The sequence below is a fragment of the Schistocerca serialis genome, chromosome 1 (assembly GCF_023864345.2).
Source record: "Schistocerca serialis cubense isolate TAMUIC-IGC-003099 chromosome 1, iqSchSeri2.2, whole genome shotgun sequence".
NCBI classification, from domain to species: Eukaryota; Metazoa; Arthropoda; class Insecta; order Orthoptera; family Acrididae; genus Schistocerca; species Schistocerca serialis.
The window spans coordinates 870387438-870406472 of record NC_064638.1 but is presented as its reverse complement, the minus strand read 5'-3'; the positions used below and the strand labels follow the sequence as shown (position 1 = coordinate 870406472).

The window sequence follows — 19035 nt, the reverse complement described above, 5'->3', positions numbered from 1 at the left end:
AATCATATCGTGTGACAGAACAGATATGGTATCTCAGCGTGACTGATTAATGGTGCTTCCGGGTGTTCTAGCGCCATTAATAGAACAGATGATTGACTGTTCTCATGGAAGACTGCTAAAATCGATGTTTAGTTCTTTATTGGATAGTTATTTAATGAATATATCTGTCAATGTCAGAATAGGAGGAAGCGATCTAAGTAAATACTCAATTGCAATATTGATGGTCTACACACATTTCTCATTCTTATTTGTTTACCAGCACGTAATATACTTCCCATATGTTCGTTTTAGGCCGTACATAGCACATTTTACCTGGAGGTTTAGAATAAAAACGTTGTGGACGATGCAATGGTCTTGTACACGTCGAATGCATTTATAATAATACATGTAAGATGTTAATTCCTGTAACATTTTTTAAAAGTAGGCCAGTAGCAATTTTTACGTAACTTCGTTACTTAAGGCATTGTTTCTGTTGGCTTGTCTGCTCTCAGATCTGAAGATGGTAGTTAAGCTGTCGAAACTGGAAATCACTTTGCAAATAATTTTTGTAATGTTAATTGCGGTTGAGACAATACATAGAAAAATTCTGTAAGTTTTAAAAGGTTTTATAGAAAGTTTTTTAAATTTTTATTATTTTACAAATGGAGTGACTGTGTGCCAAAGCGAGCAGGAGTGAGTTAATACACGCATTTTTTTGTAGTAATGAGTTCACAATTTATTATTTACAAATGGTCACAACACTAAAATTCGGCTCGAAACACACACAGATGAATTCCACAATGTGCCGTAATTAAAACGGTGCATTACGGAACAACGAAAAAAGTCTCGGTCTCGAGGTCGCTATGCTATCGAAGGAACTTTGACAACTGTCGATAGAGAAACTCTGATCGACCGTGATGCATAAAATAATAGGCAAGTGGTCCCAGGGCGCAACCACTTGTTTATCAGTGGCGACAGGTTGGAGCGCTGGTAGCGGCGCTGAGCACAGAGCATGCGCACTGAAGTGGAAGCCGCGCGTCCTCACAGTAGAAGGAGCCGCGGCCAGTGGCAGCGATAGCAACAGCGATGGCGCAGGCGGCGCTGCAGCGGGTGGCCAGGGACTACCTGGAGCAGACGTCGCTACACGGGCCGCGCTACCTCACACAGCCCTGTCCAGAGAGGTGAGTCTGGTGGATAGGCGCAGCACCACAGTCAGACACGGTAACGTTTCCCTATAGCCTTTTGCTCGTCCTTGTGGCTTTCTCCATTCGTCACTCCTGTTGCGACGGTACGACTCTTTTCAGTATACTCGTACATGTCAAAGAATTGGCTGTCAGCTACAGCATACATACAGACCACCTAAGCACAGACAAATCAGTTCTAAAATTATAACGTGAAATAACTCTACAGGAAGCCCATGGGGAATCGTGGTCGTGACTTGCACTCGCCTGATCAGAGCGCTCAACATTGTGTTTATCAGCACCCGCACAATTAGTGCATGAGATGAACAGGTCGAGTCATATAAAATGCACACGTGCTAAAAACCTACCTAAGATCACATTTGGGATAATATCTCCTGTTCTCGGATAGCTAAGGAAATCTAAGTATATGGCTGGTTAAAAATCCGGTGACAGCTCTCCAAAAATGACTGTCGTTGGTACTACGTAATTGATTTTGGTTACATTATCTTTGTCAGAAAAGTCCCTTGACAGCTTTTTTTTAAACTGAAAATGGCACCAAAAATGATTCTAGCCCCTATCGAAGTAGTCCCCTTAGCCATCTATACACGGTTGCCAATGTTTCCGGAAGTCTTGGAAGCAAGGAGGGAAATTTTCAACTGCAATGCTTGTAAGCTCGTTTGTCACAGACCGTTGGATGTCTGCAGTACCTTGATGAAGTTTTGATTTCAGTTGCCTTTTCATTTTCGGAAACAAGAGAAAATCGCAAGACGAGAAGTTTGGCAAATATGGCGGATATGGCATGGCAATAACAGATTGTCCGGCCAGATACTCGGTAACAGGTAAAGCAGTATTGGGTGTTGCACTGTCATGCAGTAAGAACCAGTCCTGAGAATGCCACATGTTAGGGCGGCGACGTCGAATTGTTTGTCGCGAACGTTTCAAGACTTCGGTGTAAAGAGTTCCGTTCACTGTTTGATCTGGAGGAACTTACTCATAGTAAACTAATCCTTTTCTATCAAAGAATGTGGTCGATATTGCCTTTGTTTTCGGCGGTTGTCATTTGACTTTTTTTCGAGGCTTGTGATCCAGCACTCCGCCATTCAGACTTCGTCGCTTGGTGTGAGTGTGACACTGGCAGCACCAACCTTCATCCCCTGCAACAATGTTTGACACAAATGTGGGATCACACCTGGTTCTATCCAGCACTTTAGCGGAAATTCTTCGTCTTTCCTCTTTCTGCTCGTCTATTAGTGCGTCAGCGACGAGTTTTGCTTTAAGTTCCCGTTTCGTTAAACGTTCGCATGAAATCTTCTGACACACATCACGATTCAGCTTAAGTTGTTCTGACATCGGATGCACAGTTACATGACGGTCTTCGTGCAATAACTGCCTTACATGCCCTACGATTGCATCGACGTGTGCTGTAGACAGGCGAACAGCTCTGGTACCGTTCTGCACTGAATCTCTGCCTTCATGAAACCTTTTCTGCCACTCAAAAACATGACTTTTTAAAAGTGCCTAGTTTGCAATTCCTTGCTTAATCGTGGTCCATGTTTCAATAGGGGTTTTCCCGAGCTTAACACACAACTTAATATTCATTCTTTTCTCACAATCAGCATCCGTTGTGTCACCGTAACTAATGAGCCAAGAACCCAAACGATGTGTCGCTAAGCCCAGCCCTGCCACCTAGTGAGTTTGCGCGGAAACGTGGCCAAGGTAATTTCAAGGAAGCACACGTACGAGGTAAAAAAATCTCGTTTCTTTTTAGTATGACTAACTCAGAAACGAAGAACATGTCCTAGAATTTTTCTGAAAAAGAGAGTATATAACATTCTACAGACTAAGTCAACAAATTATATTTCATAATTTATGTCAAAGAAACTTGGGCATTTTGGAGTGTGTCCTAAAAGGATGTGCACTTTCGGAAAGTGGCGTTTCTAATTTGGGATTAAGTTACTCCATAAGGAAAATTCAAGACTGCATAGCTATTGGAATACTGTACTGTTACAAGAGATAATGTTAAGATAGTCCCAATTTGAAAATAGTAATAACAATCTTGAAACTATGTTGGGACCATAATTTGCAGTTTTCAGATTTGTACGTCTTCCAGCCATATTTCTCAGTCTGAATACTGCCTTCTTCGTATTTTTATTTGCCCAAGACTTCCTTTTATTCCTATACATCTCCTGAAAATATATAAAAAGCGAAATATTTAAGGGGACCCAATTTTTGTGTGGTCGAAATTAGGCACCTGTACCACTTAGCAGACATGACTGAACTTCCGAATCATGCAATGAATTATTGCGCTTCAAAGATACGAGTTTCACTAAATATGACATATCACTAATAAACAACACTAAAATACCAAACTACTTCCATGCAGCTGTCATACTTACGTTGTGTCTACGAAATATGACTTCCAAATGCAAGATATTAAGAAAAAATCAAATGCGCGCACGGAATGATACTATTGGTGGTTAGTAGGACACTAAAGTGGCGGAAGCACAAGTAGTTCAGCTAGTTCCTGAATCGGCAGCAATGTCCAGGGAGCAAATATCCACCTAAATGTGTTCAAATGTGTGTGAATTCCTAAGGGACCACACTGCTGAGGTCATTGGTCCCTAGAGTTATACACTACTTAAACTAACTTATACCCATGCCGGAGGGAGGACTAGAGCCTCCGGCGGGAGGGGCCACGCAGTCCGTGAGGTGGCGCCTCAAACCGCGCGGCCACTCCGCGCGGCAAAATATCCATCCGAGATTAGGGCACCATCTGAAAACAGAGCACCTTAACCTAACAATACTAAAGTGAAAACCGATTCAAGACGTACGCTTAAAATATTGTTACCAGACCAGAAAAGACACGAAACAAGAAGTCTATAAAAGATTTTTGGCTAATTATTTATACAATAACTGGATGCTCCAACCGTCACCTACACATACGATCTTCTGCCTAACAACTTAGTTAGAAGGTCAGATTAAATAAAAACAAACATCGTAGAATACTTTCCACATTCATCTCATCACCACTAAAATTGAGGGAAGGTCTGCCGGTTAAAACATCTTCTCCCCTCTCGTCATTATATAAACGATGCTCAGTTAAAATATTGTGAACTGTAATCAGCACGTCACATGCTCCACAAACGCGCGGTTCTTCACGTCTGAGAAGGAAGCCACCATCAAAGTGCTGTGTCATATTCGAGGAAGCGTTAAGTAGACTTCAGCTTTTCTAACTGGCAGGAACTAGGTGAGCCACGGCGTTATAGTGCCTTTTATTAAGTTCTCAACTATCAATTTCTGACTCTCTTTCTCTCAGAGACATGACGACCTTTACAACAGTGACATCACGGCACACAGAGGGATAGGACATTGGTCTACTTTTGGAAGGGTCCATGCTTCCTTGGCAGCAGTATCGGCAAACTCACTGCCACGTCAGTTCGTATCGCAAAATCAAGTAAAGAAGACCGCGAACTCCGACAAAATTCCGGAGGTTGTTCACGAATATTTTCTGTGTGTTTTGGTAGAAGCGACCCGTGGTCTTAGTCATTTCGTGACAGATTAATAGTATAGTTATTATGTATTCGTTACCTCAACGTGATTACCTTTGTTTATGTGAGAATGCCTTCACAACAGCGAAAAGGGCTGTAATGTCCAATCATCAAAACGTACAACCTAAAACAGAATGTAATACAACAAACAACCTTCGTCTGCAATAGTACTGGTATGCCGTTGCCAGTGCTGTGAAAACAGCTCAGCATAACGTCCTTGTTTCGATCTTCCGCAGCTTTCAGTGAAACCACACACGAGGTATATGTCGCCATCATTTCATCAGTAAACATACCCACGGTACTTCTGTGTATCACAGTTAACCACAATGACTTTCGGAAATCAGACACAACACAAAACGAGTAGTACTGAATGCAAGGTGGAGTGCGAAGAATAATATCGGCATTACTATGGCTAACAAGGAGTACCGTGACTGAATGGAACAAGTTTGTTTCTAAATAACACACAAAGTGCACTTCTGCACTCTTGAGCAGATTTTTCAGTACAATACAGAACAAAGAGAAACGGAGGTAAGAAATCAAACTAAGTGTAATTACTCCGTAACGACCTAACTTATACCATTTGTCCCTTTCACAAATGTACTCAGAAAATACCATGATAAATTTCCGAAATTTTGTCGGTGGGCTCGGGTTCTTCTGCAGAACAGTAACACATTTTAACATCGACCTTACAGCTCAAAAACCATACAGTTTTTAATGACTAGCTATCGAGCTGGTGGTAGACACAGTTAACCAAATAAGTCGCAGGCAAAGTTGTTACGTAACGCAATAAGCAGTCATTTAAATTTAGACCGCTCGCCCCTCCCTCCCCCCCCCCCCATACACACACACAAATGATAGCGCAATTACAAATTCCATGGATAGCACATTTACTTAAATGTCAACGAAGGCACATCCAAGTAACCCTGTTCAAATCATTTAGGTTTGAGCACCAATTCAAGGAAGTTAATGAAACAAGAATCATCGACTCGCATAGTCGTTTGATCACAATTACCCGTACTTCTTAATAACATACGTATAGCAGTCAAAATATGTAATAATTTTAATATAATCATGCACTTAGGAAACAATGATTAGCAACAGCAGTGCAACACCGCAGTTGCTTTTTTTTCATTTAAGATGTTGCCTATTGCAATGCGGCACGAAATGTATTTAGCAGTTTCATAAATTTTACTAACAATTTAGCAATCAAGTGTGCTTTTCTAGCAGTTCTTAAATTTAAAATGTTTCATCAGAGCAGAAGAACTATATGTTGAATGGATAAATCATTCCCCTTGAACATGAGTTTTGTTTTATTACTTGACTTGAAGAAATCATTTCATTGGCCTGACACTGCTGCAACTTGCATCCTCCTGCCTCGAGTTGGCGTACTTTTTGAACGGGTTCGAGCAGTTGCGGAACTCAGTAAGCAGCGGCCATTGTTGCCCTAAAAAAATCGGCAAAGATGTTGAAAACTGCTCCGTGACTGATTTCCACTTTTGCGCTATCCCCTATGTTGTGCTACGCCCTCCTTCGAGGACCAGGGCCTTCCTTTCCTTTGACAGTGTCATATTATTGTGCGTTGTTGCCGCACACGCCATCATCAACTAAGCGTAGATCGTTTCAGCGTTGTGCCCCTTCAAACTCAGAAAACCAACTACCACGCGGCACTGCTTCAAATAGTTCAAATGGCTCTGAGCACTATGGGACTTAAAATAAGAGGTCATTAGTCTCCTAGACTTAGAACTACTTAAACCTAACTAACCTAAGGACAGCACAAACATCCATGCCGAGGCAGGATTCGAACCTGTGACACCACGCGGTACTCCATTTTAGCAATGGGCTGCAGCATTTCTCAGCGATGTACTACTATACTTTGGCGTGGAGGTTTGGTGTGTACCAGAACTACAGACATGTACCTGAAACAAAGAAAAAAATTAATTACATGAATACACTGACGGAAAAAAGTTCCTCCACTAAGAAGGAGTTGCGTGCCACGCACGAAAGTTGGTAGGCGTGTTTCTACATCTGAAAGATAACGTCTATTCAAATATCGCGGTAGTCGCATAAGGGTGGCGCTGGTAGCGTACTATGAGGATGCAAATCAAGTTTGCTTTAAACACCCGCTGTAACGATCGTGAGCATCAGTTCCCTTTGGGGTTGGACGTGGTGAGTTGATGTCAGTCAAGAATGACTTTAAGGTGACAAAGACGCCATTATCAGCATCTCACCAAGTTTGATCGAAGTCGTGTAATAGGGCTGCGAGAAGCTGGATGTTCCTTCTGGCAGGAATGTATCCACTGTGCATGGCTGCTGGCAGCGGTGTCACGAGAATGTATGGTTGCAAGAAGACCGGGCTCCGGACGGCCGAGTGGAAGACGATCAAGTTCGGCGTATGGTTCTCACGCATCGTACTGCATTTGCAGCAGCAATTTTAGCAGCATTTGGCACCACGGAGACAACGAATTGTTCCGAGCCAGACGTCCGTTATAGTGTATTCCTCTGTCCCCGAGCCACCGATTTTTGCGACTTCAGTGGTGTCAAGAGAGATATCATTGTAGGGCAGATTGGAGATCTACTCTGTTTTCTGATGGATGCTGGATCTTTCTCGGTGCCAGTGACAGCCGTGTGTTGATTAGGAAGGGGTCAGTTGCCTACAGTCTACCTATCTGTATATGCTAGACACACTGGACGTATAGAGTTATGGCCTGGGGTGCGATTTCGTATGACAACATACTGACTGCAAATTTGTATGTGAGCCAGCTGATTCTACCTGTTGTTCTGCCATTCATGAACAGCATTCCAGATGGCGTTTTCCAACAAATAACGCTCGCTACTCGTCGTTGTTGCAACCCAGCATACTCTACCAAGTGTCGACATGTTGACTTGGCCTGTTCGATCACCACATCTGTCCCCAGCCGAGCACGGGCATCAACGGACAACAACTCCAGCATCGTCCACAACCAGCATTAACCGTCCCTGTATTGACCGACCATGGAACTCTGTACCAGAAACTGACATCCGGCACTTGTAAAACACAATACTTGAACGTCCACCTGCTTGCATTCAACATTCTAGTAGGTACACGGGTTATTAATGTATCAGCATTTCACATTTGCAATGTCTTATCTCGCGCTTGCTTTAACCTGTGATCTTGTAATGTTAATTACTTAAATAGGTACCTACATAGATATAGTGCCGAGTTTCATTACTGTACATCAATAATTTTATTATTATGATTTTTTCCTTCAGCGTATTTTTAGAGGTACTAAGTAAAACTGAGCAGAACCGCCACAGAAGCTGGTATAGACATGCGTATACGAATACAGATATGTAAACAGGCAGAATACGGCTCTGCGATTGGCAACGTCTATATAAGACATGAAGTCTCTGGCGCAGTTGTTAGGCCGGTTACTGCTGTTACAATGACAGGTTATCAATATTTAAGTGATTTGAACGTGGTGTTGTCGGAGCACGAGCAATGGGACGCAGCATCTCCGAGGTAGCGATGAAGTGGAGATTTTCCCGTACGAACATTTCACGAGCGTACCGTGAATATTAGCAATCCTGTAAAACATCAAATCTTCGAGATAGCTGCTGCCGGAAAAAGATCCTGCAAGAACGGGACCAACGACGACTGAAGAGAATCGTTCAGCGTGACAGAAACGCAACGCTTCCTCATCAACAAGCGTCAGCGTGTGATCCATTCAACGAAACATCATCGATATGGGCTTTCGGAGTCGAAGGCCCACTCGTGTACCCTAGATGACTGCATGACACAAAGCTTTATGCCTCGCCTAGGCCTGTCGACACCAACAGTGGAGTTTTGGTGACTGGAAACATGTTGCCTGGTCGGACGAATCTCGTTTCATATTGTATTGAGTGGATGGTCGTGTACGGTTTTGGAGACAACCTCTTGAATCCATGGATCCTGCATGTCAGCAGGAGACACTTCAAGTTGGCGGAGGCTCTGTAATGGTGATGAGTGTGTGCAGTTGGAGTGATATGGAATCCCCTGATACTTCTAGATACGACTCTGTCAGGTAACAAGTACGTAAGCATCCTGTCTGATCACCTGCATCCATTCATGTCCATTGTGAATTCCGACTTGCGCAATTCCAGTAGGACAATGCGAGACAACACAGGCCCGGAATTGCTACAGAGTGGCTCTAGGAACACTCTTCTTTAGACACTTCCGCTGGCCACCAAACTCCACAGACGTGAACATTGTTGAGCATATCTGGGTTGCCTTGCAACGTGCTGTTCAGAAGAGATCTCCACCTCGTCGAACTCTCGCGGATTTATGCACAGCCCTGCAGCACTACTTCAGATATTAGTCGAGTCCATGCCACGTCGTGTTGCAGCACTAATGCGTGCTAGCGGGGGCCCTACACGATAGACAGGTGTACCAGTTTCTTTTGCTCTTCAGTCTATATGGATGTACTTAGTATTACTAAATGCCTGAAGCGCATATTCCGAAAATTTCGTCCGGTCTTCCGGGAATGCTTTTCCGTATGTTTATTTATTCTCGTTCTCTAGCATTATATCGCATTTCCCCCATCCACTATATTGAAGATTCGTTTGTACAGCATAGTCACATTACGAACATACTCTGTCTGATAAAAAGTCTCTGGACATCGCTATGTAACGCACAACTGACCACCACATGTGATGAGCGACAGGCTCGCATTATAAATTGAGCCGGGAAGTATTGTGTTGTCAGTATAAATGCAGTAGTAACAGAATGGGCTGGTCTTCCGAGCAACAAATCCATCAGGCACATTTGAGCCCTTCTAAAACCGCCGAAATCGTTAGTTGATGTGACTGCGAAGTGGAAACGCTACGTAACGAGTACAGCTAAACTAAAACAGTGCAGACCTCATGTACTGACGGACACGGACCGTCGAGGATTGGGGAGGGTGGCTGCAAAACACAACATGATATCAGCGGAGGGAATCACTTGTGATTCGGCCAGCAGTGCAGCTTGCACAATGACCGTGGGTAGGGAGATAAAAAGAGTAGGGTACAATGATCGAGCAGCTCCTCATAAATTTCACATTTCTGTAGTCTATGCTAAGCGACGTTTGATATGTTGTAAAGAGCGACACCACTGCACTCTGGGTGACTATAAACAAGTGGTTTGGCGTGTCAAATTACGATGTGTCCTGTGGCAACCCAATGGAAGGGTTTGGGTTTGCCGAATGACTGAAGAATGGTACCTGCTAGCTTGTGTAGTGCCATCAGTAAAGTGCAGAGGAAGTAGTGTTACAGTAAAGGTGTATTTTCCGTGGTAAGAGTGTGATCCTCCCATTGCCATTAAAAACGTTAAGTGCAGAAGGACATAAACAAATTTTGCAGCAATGTGTACCACATGCAGTAAAGGAACAGTTTGGAGACGATGATTCTTTTTGTGAGCATAAAAGTGCACCCTTTCGTAAAGCAGCGCCTGTGTACCAACGGTTTGCGAACAATAACACTTACAAAAGGACTGGCCTGCACCCCAACTTGATCCCAATGGAACTCCTTTGGGATGAGTTAGAAAATCTACACTGGACCAGACTCAAGCATCCAACATCACTTCCTCAACTGGTTTTGGTTCTTAAGGGAATGGGCTGCCATTGCTCCTCAATGACTCAGACGCCTCGTCAAGAATGTCCCCATCAGAGTTCAAGGCGCCATAATGGCGAAAATTGGACACACCTCATAATAATGTCCACTAATAGGTGTCCAGATACTTTTGATCAGATCATGTTTCTCACCGAGTCAAGAGGGCAGTCGTCACGAAGCTGCAGTACTCTACTATAGATGGTCCTTTTGGAGGTAATGTGTCCTTGCTCTCCTCCGAGATGTGGGCCTGAGTAGCGCACACTTCCTAAACCACTACAACTACGAAAGTTCACCCGTTTCGGCATATCGTACTGTTGCAGTGTCAGTGTCGAGTTCCCAGACCGAATCTCTCTTTCCGCATTGGATTTATTATGTTTTGACCCTTCCTGACAGATTAAAACTGTTTCTGGACCGAATTCGAACTGGGAACTTTTCCTTTAGCCGGCAATGCACTTAACGACCAGGCTCTACATGCATTACGATCCGCGGTCACAGCTTCTATGTTGGAAGTACTTCTTCTCATACTTTCCAAACTCCACAGAAACTCAGCTGGACTAGCACTCTTCAGAGAAATAAAGTGAAGCTCTATAGGCTGTTCGTAAATCGTGTTAAGCTACCTGTACGACATATGACAACTGCATGCATTTGCAACAGGCGCAGACCACACGTGCTTTAGCTTTTAATAAGAGAGCAGCAGCAGAGTAAGTTTGCTGACGGTGACGGCTTTGGTGTGGCCGTATGCCCTGCAGGCTGGTGTGGCTGGTGGTGCTGGCAGCGACCGTGTGGGGCGTGGTGGTGGTGATCGTGGACGTGTGGCTGGAGTTCATGCGGCGGCCCACAGTCACGACCATCGACTCGACCACGTTCCCCATCTGGCGGGTGCCCTTCCCGGCCGTCGCCGTCTGCAGCGTCAACAAGATGAGCCTCGCCGCCTCCACCAGGCTCGCCGAATCCCTGTGAGTACTCCACGCCGCTGACATCTCTCTGCGTATGAGGTGTCCCACTCGCTGAACAGATAACCGCGCCGGAAAATCTTAACAAATACGAGACGTCGCCCGAGTTTCCCTGGTGCTCTAACATAGCCATGCCTGAATGAAACTAGGGCGCCGCCTCGAAAGGTTTAAAATCGTGACAAAACTAATCATTCATAAGAACAGAATAACCTTCATCGTTATTGTCAGAATCTCTTGAAAACACTGCCACATTACGCTTCTTTACCGGTGTAATGCTGTCACAGCCACCGAATTCGTCCCCAAGACCATAAAAACATTGATTCTTACAACCATCCGGATTCTCACTGGGAAGATGTGATCAGCCATCCCGAAAACCCTCGCAAGTATTTCAGATTCATCTATTTGCCTGCGTTTTCTGAACAGTGTCATCTATAAAAGTAGGAGTAACTTCGATACGAAAATAATAACTGTTTGAAATGTATAAAACATTCTCGGACTTCTTTGTCATGTCAGTTCAGGATAAAACCCTCAATGTTTCGACTATTACCTACGCCGTCTCCTTCAGGGGCAACTGACCGCCAAAACTGCTCCTATGGTGGCTTTGCATAGCCAAAAGACAGCTTGTGATTGGTCGGTAATTACGTCATGCTGTCGCAGATAGCGCCAACGTCTGTGCTGGTGGTGCCACCGCTCCCACCATAGCGTAAACATGGCATCGAATATCTCTGGTTCTTCTCTGCATCGAGAACGGTTTCATGCACCGCTAAGCTTACGCATGCTGTCACGGTGGAAGATTTCCTCACACTTTCTTATTTCCACAGAGTCTCAGTATACAGGAGCCTAGGATAAACTTTTGCATCACCAAACAGTATTTTATGTCTGTGAAGCTGTGCTCACCAACTGCAGATTTATCCAGTTCTCCATTTTTAATATGGCGCCAATGTTCTGCACAGCGTCGGAAATGATGCTGATGGACTGACCGATGTGATAGCTTCCGCACTCACAAGGAATGCTGTAAATTCGAGGAATCCCGAGGCCGAGACTGTCCTTAACAGGGAGTAGCATCTCCTTTATCTCCTTAGGAGGTCGGAAAACAGATCTGATACCTCGTCGTCGCAGGACTCTGCCTATTTTGCTGCATGTAGCGCTGCAGAAGGGAAGGAATGCGATCGGCGGCTGATCACGCGAATATTCAACGTTTTCAAGTTTCTTTTTTTGGAGACCGCTGACTTCATATAAGGTGACCCATAGTCGATCTTTCGGAACACATACTTCACATGATTCATATAGGAATCCAAATGATCTTCGTCAGAAACAGTTTTTACGCCGCGTACCAGCGTATTTAATACCACTCTCTTCTGTACCCGATGGCGAAAACTCTTGGTGCTCAGATATAAATCAGTGTGCGCCGGCCTGCGGTAGACTGAGTGGCCGAGACGTCAGTCCAACTTTCGTTGTACCAGAACATCTAAAAAGGTAGCCTTCCCTCTTTCTCTGTCTCGACGGCGAACAGGATGTTTGGGTGCTCGAGATCTTCTACGCCGTGTGACCATACCATAAACGTGTCGTCAACGTAATGATGAAATGAAGATGGACGAAAGGGAGCCAAATCTAATGCAGGTTCCTCAAAATGTTCCATACAAACGTTGGCCTTTACTGGAGACAGTGTACCGCAAGCCGACGCGCATTGATTTATATCTTATCGCCCGGAATTTTCACCAACTAGTCCAGAAGGAAACACCTTTAAATACAGTAATACACGGAGCAAAAACTGTTTCTGACGAAGATCACTTAGATTCCAAAATTAATCATCGGACGTATGTTTTCCGAAAGGACGGCAATGGGTCACGTGATATGAAGTCAGCGTTCTCCAAGAAAGGAAACGTGAAAATGTTGAACATTCATGTGATCAGCCACCCGTCGCATTTCTTCCCTTCAACGGCGCTACATGAAGCAAAACAGGCAGAGTCCTTGGAAGACGATGTATCAGATCTATTTTCCGAGCTCCTAAGAAGGTAAAGGAAACGCTACGCCCTGTTATGGACAATCTCGACCTCGGGATTCCTGGGATTTACAGCATCCCACGCGAGTGCGGAAGCAATTACATCGGTCAGTCCAATAGCACGGTTTCTGACCGCTGTGCAGAACATCAGCGCCATATTAGAAATCGGGAACGTGAAATTTGCAGTCTCTGAGCACAGGTTCGCCAACAAACATGAAATACTGTTTGGTAAAACAAAATTTTTGTCCCTGGCTCCCATATATTGGGACTCTATAATTAAAAAGGCTTTAGAAGTATAAATGTGTGAGATAATCTTCAACCGGACGGCCGGATATAATCTTAGCGGTGAATGGAAGCGAGTTCTCGATGTTGAGAAGAGCCAGAGATATTCGTCGCAGTGTTTACGTTACGGTCGGGCATGTGGCGCCCCCAACGCAAACGTTTTGACACTTATCTGCGACTGCATGACGTAATTACTGATCAATCGAAGCCGTGTTTCGGGTGTATAAGGCCACCGCAGCAGTAATTTTGACAGTCAGTTGTTCCTGACGAAGACGATGGAGGAAATCGTCGAAAGCTCGAGGTTTTACCCTGAGCTGACACGGTTAGAAGTCCGATAATGTTTTATAAAACAATGGCGTCGCTAAAGAATTCGTTCTCCAATGTTTAAAATATCAAAATAAGATAAAAGTACATTAAGTTAAATAAGTTTGATACACTGTCTACTGGTAAAAACATCTAAATAGACGACGTAGCTAAAATATATCACAGCAGGTGGCTTCTACAGACAGCGTGTAGAAAATACGAGTTATATCGAGATCCCTCCGCAACGGATGGCGCGCGAGACACGAGTAAACTCAGAATCCGCAATGTGTTATTAAAATCACATATTGCGAAACGTCGAATATACTGTAAAAGTTGTTGCCTCAGTGATCTCTTAGATCTTCACAAAGCCAACCACTTCGTATTTTCTACTCTGTGCATGTCATCCGGTGGCATCGAGAGACAGAGAAAAAACAAACTAAATTCCCCTTTCAAAAACGAAACAAAAAAATAAATATACATGTCATCCAGTGACATCGAGAGACAGAGGAAAAACAAACTTAATTCCCCCTTGAAGTTTTTGAGCAGGATTGCCACTAACTATTATTCTCTGTTGTAGTGCACATTGTTTAGTACATAGAAGCTAATAATTTTTTGCATAGTATGTAATGGATGCTGCTAGAAGACACCTGTATTTGCATTTGTTTGTATTAATGTTTCAGTGGCAGTCTCCTAGCACGTAAACCAAGACTCACCAATAAGTAAATTGTCGTTATCGTATTCCTCGCAGCAGGAAGAATAAGTTTACTGGTTTTAAATGGGAACAGCCGTTTTTGGTAAAGAAAACAGTTTATCCATTGTTTAACACCGAATGGGTTTTGAGACAAGTGTTATTACACGTAGATTTGTTCTGCATGAGTGTGGCATGTAGCTGATTTGTTGATAGCTCCCATTATTTTGGTACGATTGCTCGCCTCACAAATCATTTCGTTTGCGAAATCCAGCAACCACTATTCAACGTCCTTCAAGAAGAATGGAAATAAATGTTGTCTTAAATGTATCATAACATTTGTAACGAACAGTAATTAATGGCCAAAGAGTTTTGATTACTTAAAGTACGTATCAACGCATCCTTTAGGCCGAATTTCTAAGACGAACTGGTTCCAGGTTTTATCGAGATGTGCATCTTGAAGTAAGAAAACTCACACCCAGCGAATGGTCCCAAGTCAACCGATCACTGCTAAACATTCTCGTCGGCTATCGAAACCAGAGTCGGTACCTCACCTACAGACAGCTCAGAGCGAGGAGTGAACACTGTTGTAGTGCTTGCAGCAGAATAATACAGTGCGGGGGTGGTGATGTAATTCTTGTTTTTTGCGTACAGTCGAATACACTAATCACACAGGTACGGAGGCGAATAACTGATAAATCATTCTTATTTTCTACACCTCTCTTGATGAACGGGTACCAGAAAGATGTCGCTTGGGTGCGTTTGCTTACTCAGTGGCTCGAACGAATTATAAATAAGTGGACTAAATCATTTGGGGCGAAGTCTTTATGGAAATGGTTTGTCTTTTGTTTCTTATGATCTGTGGCTCACGTGTCTGTTTTCTGTACTTCTGCGTTGTACTCTTGTGTTTCTGTTGTTAAGCATTAACGAGGAATGAAAAAATGGTTCAAATGGCTCTGAGCACTATGGGACTTAACATCTGAGGTCATCAGTCCCCTAGAACTTAGAACTACCTAAACCTAACTAACCTAAGGACATCACACACACCCATGCCCGAGGCAGGATTCGAACCTGCGACCGTAGCAGCAGCGCGGCTCCGGACTGGAGCGCCTAGAACCGCACGAACACCGCGGCCGGCAACGAGGAATGAAAGAAAGGAATAAGGCGAAACCGGTACCAGCGCATTCCACAACTCTCGAATAGCAACACGGCTATGATGCACGGTTGACCAGCAACAGTGCCACACGTCGGCTCTTTTCGGGACGTTTCGAAAGGGTTTGGAATCGATGCTAGGATGAATGAACCCAATCTGGTGATCAGATACTTTATGTCACCGCCTTTTTTCCTATCTTGATAGACGAATAATGGTGACGTAAATTTCCTTCGTCATCAGGGGTCGACCTCGCAACGTCTATGTCGCGCGCCACTATATATGGTAGCGACGTCGAGCGCGTAGTCGTGTCTAGTCGTTGACGGTGAGTATAAAATACCAGAGCCCGCACTAATGATATATTCATCCCCTCATTTGAACACGGCTGCGGAAACAACATAAGAAGTTGTGCTCATCTAGCTGCATGGCCGTAATATCATTGGTTATTCAGTACGTTGGAGCACTTTCAAGTTCACAATCTTCACTGCTGAATAGTAAAAATGCAAAACCTGAAGAAAAAGAGTGAAGAACTTTTACTTACAATACACTAATTAAATCCTCGTTTATTGCTTTAGCGTGCCTTTAAGGCCTACAGCAGAAAACAGAAACAATAATCAAACTACGAAAGGAGAAAAAACAGCACTCTATAAAACATTATAAAAGGGCACGTTACAAAAAGCACAATATAAAGGAGGTTAGTGAGTCACAACAGAGGAAATACTTGCTGCAGATGGTAGTCATCGTCGCCCGCCTCCAGCTTCACCTCCCACTGCTGTCTGCTCTACTTAATTAGGGGCTGTTAATGATCGTTCAGTCGCTCCCATGGACATTCCCTTGAGTGCTTTGTAGCAGTTTATGAATGGAGGACTCCGTATGGGAGGGATCTATCCGACGTGGTCAACCTACTATACAGTTTTGTGACCTAATACTCGGCCAATGTATGGCTTTTCAACCCGCTGGTACAGGTAGTCTTTCGATCTTTGTTCGTTTCCCATCTACCTTCTGCAGTATTGAAGACGGATCCACAGATCATGCGGCTGGTGCTTATGATTCGTTGATGCACTTCCTTCGTTTCGTCACTTTTATTAATCCTTAGGGAACACCGCTACCGGAATTCTTGAACTCGTTCAAAGGCACACCCTTTAATGAGAATGGAAGGAAAAGGTGCTTGACGGCGTGATACTTCGAGACATTTGGTTTTATCCTCACTCATCACTATCCCAATTTTCTTCGCATTGTGGAGAAATACGAAGTATCAGCGCATAGTTACTCCAGGGTGTCACCAAGAGTCACAATACCGTCAGAAAATGGTAGGAATGTGTCTGTTCCCATCATCTCCAGCTCTCTGATTCTACCGGTGTCACGGCTTACTTTTTCCAAGGCCACGTTGAATAGAGCTGGTACCAATGGATCTCCTTGTCTCAGTCCATTTCGAATTGTGAATAACGGCAACAAGTTGACACTACCAAGCTGCAATTAGTCGGATCCATGTCAATGGGATGTGAAATTTCTCTAACGTCTTCGATAACATGAAAATACACTTTAAGACAAAAAAGAAGACAAAAATGAAAAGAAAAAGAAAAACGACGGGCCACGAGTGAATTATCCAATGGGACGGAAATTGGTAGATGAAATGCTACGAAATGAAATGGCCATCACTGCTGGTTGTCGGGCCGCAGACTGTAAGACAATGTAGAAATAGAGGACAGCACACAGGTTCTGCTTTGTAGCTGAGCGGTTAGCATATCTGACTGCCTCGTGGCGTACCTGTGTCCACTACCCTGGTACCTCCACCGACTTTTCCTTGGTGGGAGGACTGGAAGGGGATTCACCAAGACCCGTGATACCAACTGACCAGCTACGTAAGGCAGAAGTAGCGGTTACCGGGCCTGGGAAGCTGACAATTGCTGGGAGACCGGTTTGTTGACCACATATCCGTCTTTAACGCATCCGAATGACGCCAGTTGCGGGGGATGGCACAACGACCGGTCGGTACTGAATGATCTGACAAGCCCGAATAGCGAATGGCGGGTGACAGTAAGGTTAGCATCCCATCGCTATCCGAGACATCTCCAGACACGTCTTCGCTGGCCATCGAAGCTCACATCGAAGCGGAACTCATCACAGAAGACAATCCTACTCCAGTCGATGAGATTCCAGGCCAAAGACGTGTCTGGAGACGCCCCAGAGAATGGTGGAATACCAACTTAACTGTCGCCCGCCATATGGCCCGACAGCCTGGGGTGACGGTCTGACGTGTTATTTCATCTCAAAGCAGAACCCTTTTCGTTGTTATTCGCAGCACCCTTACACCACAGCGGTACGTCAACGATATTCTACGCCCAGTTTAATCGCCGTTCTTGGCAAGTTATTCTCGGCTTACACTTCAGCAAGATAATGCCCGCCCACACACGGTGAGAACTTCTACTGCTTGTTTTCGTGCTTGTCATACCGCACCTTGCTCAGATATCTCCCCAACTAAGGACGTTCGGAGCGTTATTGGCTGGGCCCCTCCAACCAGCTAGGAATTTTCATCATCTAACACGCTAATTGGAAGTAGTTTGGCAGGATATCCCTCAGAGGACATCCAATAACTCTGTCAGTAGGTGGCAAGCCGAATAACTGCCTACATAAGGGTCGGTTCGGGCTTCGCACTCCGCCACCATTTAAATTTTGAATGAAAATCATTAGCAATGGTGGCCGAAGGCTTCCGGCGTAAGAAGTCACCCCCATTCACCTAACGGCCTTATCAAAGAGGACAGAGAAGAGGAGAGAGGTACAAGGCATTCTCTTGCCCTTGGGGTGAGAAACTAGCTTAGGCATAAGAATCAGCAATGATCAACAGTATGAGGATGTAGAAGGCAGTGGACACATAAAGTATATCCAAAGGCAAGTGTCATGGTGATCTCGCCTTTAGCAAAAGATTCCGGACTAGTCCCCCATTCGGATCTCTGGGAGGAGACAGCCAAAGGAGAGGGGACGATGAAAAAGAATTGAATAACCAATGAAAAGATAACCTCCTCGAGCCGGGCAGTGGAATGTCAGAAGCTTGAATGTGGTAGGGAAGCTATAAAATCTGAAAAGGGAAATGCTAAGGCTCAGTCTAGATATAGTGGGAACCACTGAACTGAAATGGAAAGAAGACAAGGATTTCTAGTCGGACGACTATAGTGTAATATCAGCTGCAGCAGAAAATGATATAACGGGAGTAGGATTAGTTATAAATAGGAAGGTGGGGCTGAGAGTGAATTACTGTGAACGGTGATAGGGTTGTTCTCATCAGAATCGACAGTATACCAACACCGACAACGACATTTCAGGTGTGCATGGCGACGTCGCAAACTG

At 44.4% G+C, this 19035-nt stretch overlaps 1 protein-coding gene across 1 annotated transcript in view; it reads left to right on the top strand.

The window, feature by feature from the left end:
* The first annotated feature begins 1065 nt into the window (after positions 1 to 1065).
* Positions 1066 to 19035, top strand: part of LOC126441766 (sodium channel protein Nach-like) — a 193252-nt gene continuing 175282 nt past the window's right edge. The window contains 2 exon segments of the mRNA XM_050090691.1: positions 1066 to 1160; positions 11062 to 11268. Coding sequence (XP_049946648.1) covers positions 1066 to 1160; positions 11062 to 11268 — 302 coding nt within the window.